General features: G+C 44.4%; 1 protein-coding gene across 1 annotated transcript in view; it reads left to right on the top strand.

The window, feature by feature from the left end:
- The first annotated feature begins 384 nt into the window (after positions 1-384).
- nxph4 (neurexophilin 4) overlaps positions 385-11,288 on the top strand; it is a 31,634-nt gene continuing 20,730 nt past the window's right edge. Inside the window, exon 1 of the mRNA XM_040204892.2 lies at positions 385-811. Coding sequence (XP_040060826.1) covers positions 758-811 — 54 coding nt within the window. The 5' untranslated portion in view covers positions 385-757. The remainder of the gene's footprint in view (positions 812-11,288) is intronic.

Here is an 11,288-nt window from a genome sequence, read left to right as displayed (position 1 = left end):
GAATAATACAGTAATAATTAACAATAGTATAAGAAGAATTAGGCATTTTAAATGAGAGCTTGTTAAAATATAACAACCATTATTTTCATTGTGAATGATTGTCTTGTTAATTAATAATACGAAGTTTTCTCAGTGAGAGTGAGCATCTGAAAGTCTTTTTCTCACACATCTCACTCTTTTTAGACGCACTAAACTAACTTGTACGAGTCTTGGAATGGTCGACTCATATAAACATTGACAGGACAACATATCATACATGCAGCTGTGGTCGGTGTGTTTTGCGAAGGAGCTGATGTGCGCCATGACGCGCGCAGCTTGGACAGGGTGGGGAGAGCGCGCGAGCGCGCGCGCGCATTAGACAGATACCATCTCTCTAACCCAACCAGTCAGTGTCCCAACAGCCTCCAGAAGCGTTGGCGGTGTCCAGCGAATCCCCCCTCTGTGCCTCCTCCCTCCAACCTGACTTTGTCTGCGCGCAAACTTCCAGCAGCGTTCATCGTGAGCGGAGGCAACCACCATGGATGCGCCACACGAGGCAGACCTGACCAACTGAAGGCACCGCGCAAAGTTCTGCCACGGAGACCACCGTGACACTGACCCAACAAACACACAACTTTTGTGATCCTGAAGAGTTGCTCCCCCCCCCCCGTCGCCTGCCGGTCGGGATTGATTGGATTCTGCGGCGCTTCCTTCTTTTTTATGTCCAGCCGGGGAGACGTGTAGTTTTTCGGGGGTGGTCTTCTATAAGGAAGGCGACATGCAGGTTCTCGGTTGGACCATACTTCTCCTTTGCCAGTGGATCCTACGGAAGGTGAGTTAATTACTATCCTGAGAAAGAGAAAGAAACTTTAAATACTCTTTAAATATTAAAAAAAAAAATGAAGGTTCTGCGTTTGGAGATAAACACTCCTCTTAGACCGACAGTTTGCCTGAAATCACTCAAGTGGGGAACAAACAAGGTTCCTGCAATAACCTTTGCATGTACAGTCACCGACACATTTAGTTTCCAATCGGAATCAGACGCAGTAAGAAACTGCGGTTTGCTTGCGCCGTATTTTAACTACGGGAATCTGTGTTGGCTGTAACTTGGATCGAAGTTGCTAAATGTTTTAAATAGTGTTTGTTAGTGGGAATAAACGGGTGTAAGACTTCCATCTCTCTCTCTCTCTGAGCGCTTCCCCTTAATTCTGTATTCCCAGTTACGCAGCCTCGCTTATCTGTTTGCGCTCCCAGCAACTTCCCCACTCCCTCTCTCTCTCTCTCTTTATATATCTATATATCTGGATATATTCCTCAGAAGTAAAACACGCCCTTGGCGGGTTTTGTTATCTCGGCATCGGTAATACACGCAGTTTGTGCGCATAGTTCCGCTCGCTGCGCTGAAATGCGTTCGCGTGTTCGCGCACTTCAGCTGGAGCGTTTTTTCTGATCGCTTTACTCTCACAACGGTCATTCGGTTATTTGGTTATTACACACACACACACACACACACACACACACACACACACACACACACACACACACACACACACACACGCACACACACACACACACACACACACACACACACACACACACACACACACACGTGACGTGACGGAATACAGCGGAACAGAAGACACGGCTGAGCAGCAGGAAATGAAAGAGTTATAAAAACATGACCTTTCACCTTGACCCTCCTCTTTCTCTTCTTCCTCACCTCTGACTCCTTCATTTCCTAAGTAGTTTTTTTAAATAAAGATTTAATAAGCACCCTTGACAGTGTAAAACAGGTCTGATTAGCAGGTGAAGCTCACCTGGTTTGAGTGTTTTAGGACTGAAGAGCCCAGTGGGGGGGGGGTTCAGAAGGGGAACGTTACAGATTTGCCCGGCTGGCCCAACAGTAGTTTGGCATTCTCTGCAAACACCCTGTTGGCTGCTGGCAGACTGCGGCTGGGTTGTAATCGTGACAGGTAATAACACCTACGCTTCTTTGTGAGATTGAATGCAAATCATTTCTGCAGCAAAGTGTGACTGCTGCTCCGGCTCCATCACATGAGAGTGCAACTGTGGTTCAGGTATAAGGATTGACTCGGTATTAGATTATATCAGCCGTGCTTTTCAGTAATGTGCCATTTGAAATAGAGGCGGATCGTTTTTCATGTCTTTTTTTTTTTTTAGTAGTGGGGAGAGGAGGGGGTGGGTGGGTGGGGGGGCATACGAGTCTTGTTTGTTTAGTATGCGGCACAGATGACACCGTGATTCAGCTCGCATAAAATGACAAGTTCCATCCGTGGGAGCGGTATTGGCTGGGAGGATTAATAAGTGCGGAGGTAGAGAAGAAGTGACGGCAGGTCCAACATCTGGTAAACGGAGAGGAGAGGAATCAGAGAAGCTGAAGTCAGCTGAGGGGGAAGGAATGAAGTGTAACATGAACCACCCCTCTCCCTTAATTACATGCTCTCTTTGAACAAAACCCAGCCTCAACCTACAGGTCACTTAAAGTACATGTGTGAGTGTATAAGTGAGCGTATTAGAAGAAGAGGCGGACGAGGAGGTGGGGAGAGGACCAGAATCCTTTCATGATTCAAACTAATTTGTATTTTCTAACGGCATTGAAACTATCAAACTTCTTTCAGAAATGCGTCAAATGTATTTGGTTATATTCAAGGGAAAAAAAAGAGAAATCCTGCACATAACGTCCGACGCTGCAATATTCAAAAATGTTTTTCCGCCTTTTGCATTGAAGCGATATCTGCAGTAACAGCGCTGCAAAACAGAAAAGATGTGTGAAAAGCTTCTACGCTGTTTAATGCTCCCAGTAGGAACAATAGCATTAGCCGGCATCTCAACCTGACGAAATCCTCTTATCTCCCCCCAGAAAACAACTAGCTAAACACCCGAGGGATCTCACAGCAACGCAGTCCTTTTAATATCATTATGCTGTATATCCCACTTCCTTTGCAATCGTGTCTCATATATTCTGCATAGCTTTGCATTTCTGTTCTCGGTGAAATCTGTATGAGAAGTACGGCCGAGTGTGTCTCCACGCCTCCTGCTTGTGCCCACATTTATGCATTTATGTTCACGCCATTGAAGGAAACCACAGATTAAACCAGGTAGTTGTTGGTTCTCTCTCCACACACCCACACACACACACACACACACACACACACATGCACGTCTTTTTGTCGGCGCGTCTGTGATCATCTCAACTGTCAAAGAGCCCAGTTTGAACGAGCAGGAGGCACCACTGGCCTGTAATCTGTAAATTATATTCTCTATTCAAAAACCGATTAGATATGTAATCTGTTGAAACGCGATGATAGAAGCAATCACATTATTGCTATATCTATTGCTCGGAAAATTGTTCCCTGAGATCAAAGGATTCTTTAACTCAAAAAAATGGCACAGATTCATCCAGTGTTTTAATGGATTCTAACATGGTTTGCTTAAGGTTAAGCAACAATCCATTTTATTTAATTTGTTTTTCTCCCCTTTCAACAGCCCCGTGCCCCATTTTTGACAACCCATTACTTTTAAAAATGATTTATTGGTGCGGTGAACAATTCCACCCCAGGCTGGGTATTAGTCTTAAGGAGAGGGGAATTTAATTGAACTGTGTGAAGATGTCATATATTTTAGAGTAATGTAGAAGAAGACATCATTATGGACCTGTAGGTCCTGCTTTGTACAAGCACCTGTCGTCCCTGTTCGGGTTCAGGGTCTCATGACTGTAAACCTAAATGTATAATGGCACTTTTTAAATGCATTTCATAATGACTTATATATGGAGAACATAGCATAATAATATTTCTTACGTATATTGTTTTATATTTTGTATCTATATATTTTACACAATTTTTGTTGATTTAATTAAAACTATATAAAGACAAAGATGGGCACATAAAATAACTGCATCATCCCACTACTACTCTTCTATTTATAGAGGATCCAGCAATAATAATGAAAGCAAACAGCAGAAAAAAAAAGAAGTGCTACGCTGCCAAAATTCAATTACAAACAACGTGTGCGCTCTGTGTTTGACTGACAGCTCGACTACACCTGAGCCTCCAAGAAAGGGAGTATTATGTTGGAAATTATTGATAAGGCGATGGTATTATTTTCAAGGCACAAAGGAAGAGAAAACCAGAACATATTCAGGTTCTCTTGACAGCTGCTGCTGCTGCTGCTCTCTGCTGACAAAGGCCTGTTGCTGGTGTTCGCTTCTCCTCCTGATGGATCCACCGGTCCATGCTGGATATATAGAAGTCAAAGCTAGTTCCCGGGTCACAGATTTTTCATCCATTGTAAATCCACCTCATCTCTATTTGGATTTAGATAATGAAAATTAGTGATTTGAGGATGCCTCGTAAGTGCTCCTTAAAGTGCAAATTCTGCAGCGTTAAAACTATTACTTACACAAAGTATACAGGTATTATAACCCAATCGTACATCAAGTATATTAAGTGAAGTTGTTCATATTGCAGAGGAATTACCTCTTTGTGTGTGGCTGTCTTGGCGGGGAGGGCAGGCAGCAGGGAAGGAGCCAGACGCAGGAGAAACAGATGAGGCAGCAGGATGAATGCAGTGATTTATTGTTAAAAGCTTTCAGGCTGAGTTACCAGGAGGCAGGCAGGTAGCAGGGAATGAAAACTCCAAACAGCAAAAATGATAAAGCGACAAAGGAACAATAGAAGTGGGCTGGTATGCTGATGGGGGGGAAGTGGAGCAGGCAAGCATATGAATGAGGGAGTCTGGCGGGGAGGCAAATAACTTATATTAAAAGGCGATTAGCGACGCCGCGGTCGCACCACCTCACTTCACCACCAACCAGCTGGAGGCCAAGTTTGGATTGATTACGGTAAGTGATCCCACGTCTCCACCGGTTGAGAAGCGCCTTTTAAAAGATGAAAAAACAATGGATCATGTGTTTTTCATTTGAATCCAAATGTTACGGATTAAAAAAACGTTTTTGTTGGAGAATACAGAAACTTAAGTGAAACTCCCAAATATGTACTTAAGCACAATACTAATGTAAAACATTTACACTGCTGATTATCGATCTGACAGAAAAGGAATGTTTTTAAGATAACCACAGCACTTCCATATTATACTGGTTTGTGTTTCTCTGGTTGTTGCTGCAAGAAAAACAGCAGACGAGTAAATAGGTATAGGACAGGATCAAGTTGTAAGTAAAGTTTAAAGTAAGTCAACATGTGAGGAACACAAATGAGAGCATAATAAGGCAGTGGACATTTTTCATTTTCAGACGTTTGAAAAACAAATGTGTTGAAAGCGTCTCGGAGCTTCTTCACATTCCGCGTCTGTCTCGTTTCTCGCCCGGGAGGAGAGCAGCAGATGTGTCTCAGGTTTAAATGCAGAGGCAGATCACACTTCTTCGGGCAGAGAGGAAACAGCTGGTAAGACGTGCTGTGTTGCTTTGGTGTCACACATGCAACTGGCTTTGGAACATGTTTGAGGGTTGGCTTCTTCTTTAAATCAAGAGCCAAATTAGAACTCACAATCACGTCCTACTAAAGCATCAATAACACATTAAAACAGATCGTAGTGCAATCATGCCATGACGCTGTTTTGTTGATCAATTGGGGTCGGTTCAATGTGAATTTCATTTCACTGTGAACAAAAAATACAAAGGGTCCATATTTAGTTTTCATTGATTGAAAATTTTTATATACAGTATATTTTTTTCAAATTTTTGGATATCGAGAAGGGGTATATTATATTATCATTTTTGATAATTAAATTACAAAATTACATCAGTTTTCATCAATTGGGGTATGCACATGGCAACTACCTGCCACAATAAGGTCACCATGCAGGTTTCTGTGTCCCAATTTATACATGAAGCAAAAACATGTGTTAAATGTGGTCAGATTTTATTTTCATGTTTAGTTGTTTTTTGTTGTGCCACCAACAGGAGAATTGGTTATTTAGAACCTTGGATAATGTTCGATTAATCTCCTCCATCCGCCGTTCCTTTCTTGTTTGGATTACTATGTGCAATGACCTCTGTGACCTCGCTAAACAAATAATTCCTATGTTCTTACGACAAATTCAAACAAATGTCTAATAGAAGAAGCGTTGACTTTTTGAACAGACCTTTTAAAACATTACAGGAAACTACAGCTTGACTTTAATTGTAGTGCTATAAAAACAATGTATATATTAAAACAGTACTGAGCCCCCCCCCCCGTTCATGGATTAACTCACTAGCATGCGGCTCTATGCTTAAGTCCGACTGGGGTTACATCGCTATACGGTGAAGGTCAGGTGATCACCAAAGTCATCATGACTCAACCATCGGGCGGCGTGAACATCTGTTCAGACCGACATCGCCGTCCTCAGAGCCACCGTGTCAGCACGGCTTAAAATACCCGCAAAGATACGGAGCTCCTTGATCATTGGACCAGGTCAGCTAATTAATACCTGCATCCTAAGTGCAATAAATGTTGACGGAAGGATGTTAGTCTATCAGGAACTCCTTGAGCAGAAGGCTGTGTGGAAACACGGTTAAACTCACCACAGTTAAATGATCTGTTGGCTCCCTCTTTTCGGTCTGGTAGTGCTCATCTTTTGTTACGCACAGTCGAACAGCGGAATGATTTATGTGATTATTCCCCCAGTCTGCTAGTTTGTTTTTACATCACCTGGCTTTTTTTTTCTTCTACAATGCTTCAGGCTAATTTCATAGTGAAGTATTTGCTCTCCTTTCATCCATTTTCCAATGTCTCATCTACGTCTTTTCTCATACTTATTGCTAAATGAATGTTTTTTTAAATAGGACAAGGTACTCACAGTGAAAAATGACAGGATTTTGAGAAAAACCAAGTACATTTCTCTGTTTAATTTTACAAACTAGCCTCCAGCTGTCACAAGAGTCTTGCTTTGGTAGACTTGGTTGTGAATGCCAGATGGTGGGCTTTCGCATAACTGCAAATAACGTTGGCAATTGGTTGAAGCTTTTATGTTGGAAAGAAAAAATATGGAAATCAGAGAAGCAGATCGGATAAATTCAATAAAACGCCTCCTCCTGTCTCGTCTGGGATCTGGAGTTTTGGAAAGATCAAGTTAATATGAAAATGTAAACAAAATGTTTTTCATAGATTAAAGGTTTATAGCATGATGGCAAGGATCAGATGCGACAAAACCTTTTGATTCTTTACTGGCTGAATTAAGTCTCTTAATGTGTGTTTTATATCATTTCGTGATGAGTGGAAAAAGAGAAATGCCTCATTCATGTCGCCTGCAATGGAACCCTTGTTACATGTAATTCCTGACCAAAAATAAAATGCAATCATGCTGAGAATGGGAACATTTAAATGGCTGTACAGATTGTGTTTGGATAGTTGAGTGTTGTGTAGTTAGTCTAAAAACCATTCCAGGTACACAAAGCCTCATCAGAACAGTCAATATTTATGGGCAGTTTTGCGCCATCTCGAGTCTGTCATCAAGTGACTTGTTGTCGGGAAAATGTTGCTTTTGCTCTTTGGTAAAAACACGACCACACACAGAAAGAAGCGGGACGACGGAGCTCCACATCAGACCCTGGCAGGACGTTCCGCTGCCAGTGTAGTCTGGAGAAGGAGGCCCGTGGACAGCTGCTGCCTTCGGCCCCCGAGAGGGTCTCGCATCTCATGGCCCGACAAACTGCCCGGCCTCCAGTGGGAACCCGCCAGCTCGGGGGGGGGGCCGCGGAGGAAGAGGAAGCGGTGATGTTGGAGATGATGCTGGTGGACCGGGGCGATAGTGAGGGCTAAATCTCCATGTTTGTCATTGTTGAAGGTTGTGTACGCTTTTCTATACATGCTCCGCTTTCTGTTTGCTCTCTCCCTCTTTGTGCCTCTCTCTACCCGAGCGAAGGGAAGGAGGATGAGGGCAGAGCAGACAAAGCATACATAGAGGTCCAGGTCAAGATAACCACACCTGATCTGTCTTGAACTGAGCTCTACCCACCTGCAGAACACACGCTCGCATGGCATTCTAATGCATCCTGCCGGCCCCAATGAATGGGCTAGCATCATTACAATAGTACTGCATATGACTCACCAAGCCTTGTGTTGCGACTGTGGAAAATTGCTCCCTGAGAGGAGTTGTGGTGGGGGGGGGGCTACAAAGAGAGAATACAAGAGGAGATGATAACGTCTGAAAAGGAATCAATTCGAAAATATTACTCGCAATCTGTCCTGCAAGCATAGAATGGAGCTATGATAAAAACAAATTATCCCCAAGCACATGCATAAAAAACACATACACAACCGGGGGGGGGGGGGTTGGGGGACATTGGAGAAGCGCAGCCGACTGTTCATGTCGTCATGACGAGGTGCGATAGACACAGAGCTTATCTATTACGCAGCGATTACCGCTGAGGTACTCTACGGCCAGGATGGCGCGGGGGGAGAAAATGAACACTTAGCCGCAGCCGATAAAGGGACATCACAGCCGTCCGTGTCACGGCCCCCGTAATGCCGTCTACCACTGGGGCACGCATCCATCACCGCACCGCGTCCTCCTGGACGGAGGAGAAGGGCGCGGGGGAGCTCCACTACTTCATCCATCATCTCACCTCATGAACGTTGACTTCAACGCCACCTCACTGGTCGGGTACCTTTTTGAATAGTAGAAGTCGACTCGCATTTACTAAATTTCCTTATCAAGCAAAACAGAGATGCTGCGCATTGAGAACATTACACCCGCTGAACGTCATCCTGTTGCCCAAAGTGCCCCTTGTAGACGCATCGTCTCGGGCCTCTCATGTCCACGGTGACCAGACGTCTGTTTGTTTGTCCCACATTCATGTCAGCTGTCCACCAAACACAAACACGCCCTGGTTTTCAAAATAGTGATATTTACAACGTAATACTTTTCATTTTGCGTGTGTTGATATAATAAGAGCTGGAATAATTAGTTCCTATCCCGGTGAGCCCATGGTACTGGCATGTGAAGGTCTCGATTCAGGACTTTCAAATACGGGCACTCTTTTTTATTTTATTTTTTTCAAGGGGTTGCATCTTGTTTGTTTTCTCTAGTTGTGTAGTTAGTGTCCACTGCGGTTATGTTGTTGTTGTCTTCTTTTGGATGACTTAATAAATAAATCAGCTAGGGGAGATACTGGGTGTAAAGGGGTCAGCCCTACTTTGGATCGCTCTGGTGGTGTTGCTCCACTTTGAGAGGTCCCCAGTCATCTTCGTGATGTGAGCAGTGTGTTAATCTCTCTCTCTCTCTCTCTCTCTCTCTCTCTCTCTCTCTCTCTCCCTCCCTTTCTTTCCCTCCCTCCCTCTCGGTTTGTCCTGGCTGCAAGGAGCAGAGTTGAGCTTTGGAGATAAATCACATCAGAATGGACACTTGGCTCCCGATGACGGGCACCGCGTTTGTTTCATACACACACACACACACACACACACACACGCACGATGAGTAGCTCGGCTCTCGGCGGGGGGCGGGACGCCAGTGATGGCGTCCCGCCGCTAACCCGTGGTCAATGTGTTGCCTGGTCGCCTCCTCCCCCGGGAGAAAACACACGCTGTGCTTCATGCATTTGCTGTTTGATAAAGCAGTGTGTTTTCTAATGCGTTCACGTGTGTTTATTGGTGCGAGAGACAAGCAGGAGGAACAATTGTTGGAAAAAAAACAAAATGTGTGTGTGTGTGTTGGTGTGTGCGGCTGCTAACGTGCACCTTTTTAAATTGCCGCTCTACATTGTGTAGATGCAGGTTTCTGATCCTTTTTTGTTGTTGGTTTTCCTACACGAGCAAGCAACATTTGTAAATGAGTGTAGCACATGTAGTATCAAACAGCCGTGGGTTTTCACAACACCCAATGATTAATAGTGACATACCCAGGGGAGAAATATAGAAAAGGATTATGTGCGTGTAATGAAATACTAAGTGTAATCCGAGTGACACCAAATGCCATAACTCATGGAGCAGACAGCAGAGCGCGCTCAGGGTCAGCGCCGCTACAGATCAGACTATACAGGATGGAATCTGTTTTTTTTTTGTTTTTTCAAAGCATTTTTTAATATCTCCAGCATGGCTTGTAATACATTAATTCAGACAACCATTGCATTTATTGGAGAACTGAGGCAGGGGGGAGAGTAAAACCAAAAAGTAACACAGGTGTCTTAGTACTGTGACATCTCTGGTAAGCCTCACTGCAATGAACCCCATATTAATAAATAAGAAATCCGGAAGAAGAATCTCTGGGATTTTGTGGGGGGTTTTTCAGAAGAATATAGAAGAATAATGCAATAATGGGGTCTTGTTTTCATCGTTGTTTTTCCTTCAGGATTTCAGGAGATGCTATACATGGGATGCATTATTGAGATGAAAGAAACAAGGCGTGCTTGTGGAAGCTGTGATTTTTCTTTTCATTGAGGGCACGGTTTATTTTCCTGTTCTCCCCCGTGTCGAAACTTTCTTTATAGATTCCCTGGACTCGGGCCTAATGGAGAACGGTCAGGAGATTTCAGCGGAGAAGCGAGCACTCTGCAGAACCATTTGGTCACAGATTGCCGGCTACTCTCTCAGTCTACAGTACTTCTCAGTGTTTCCCCCTCACTCTTTCATCTCACACCTTTCTCACCTGCCACCCGCCTGTCACAACCGTCACAATCGGGCCTCTATCCTTCACTCCATCGCCCCATTTTTTCCTCTTGCATGTTTTTTCTGCGTCGTCCGCACTCCCTCTCCCCCCCTGCCATGATACTGGTCAGGCCCGCGAGTACTTTTGTGTCTGATCAAAATATAGCCCTGGAAGATATAAAATATTTGAGAATTTCATAATTTCAGCTTCCAGCTCCCAGTGCTCTGATAGCTTTGTGCTGGTGGAGGATATTTGCGTATTTTTTTGTTCCCCCCCCCCCGTTATGGTGGGTTCTGGCTCCAGCCATCATGTTTGTCTCTGGGTGTTTCTGGATCAAGACATGGCAGTTCTCGCTGTTGAATTATATAAAATTCCTGCTTGGTTTTTAGTTAATTAGCGCAAGCAACGTGGAAGCCGGGGGGGGGGGGGGGGGGGGGGAAGATTGATGGCAAGAGGGTGGGAGTGGTGTGTGCGAAGGCGGCGAGGGTAGACTTTCCCTTCCTTTAACTCGGTCCAAGCCGTCCCGAAGGGGTTTTGCTGGGGAGGGAAGTCCAGGTCAGGACTGAGGAAGGAGAAGAGTGCACAGGAGACTGAACCTGAGGCTGTGCGGGCAAAAGGGGAACATCAGAACATCTGAGCTGCCCTCGCGTTGGCTCATGCAGGGCTTATGTCAGCATATGTTGAAGGACCTTGACATGCATGTT

This window comes from Gasterosteus aculeatus, chromosome 17, assembly GCF_964276395.1.
Source record: "Gasterosteus aculeatus chromosome 17, fGasAcu3.hap1.1, whole genome shotgun sequence".
Classification (NCBI taxonomy): domain Eukaryota; kingdom Metazoa; phylum Chordata; class Actinopteri; order Perciformes; family Gasterosteidae; genus Gasterosteus; species Gasterosteus aculeatus.
This window is presented reverse-complemented; position numbering and strand designations above follow the sequence as displayed.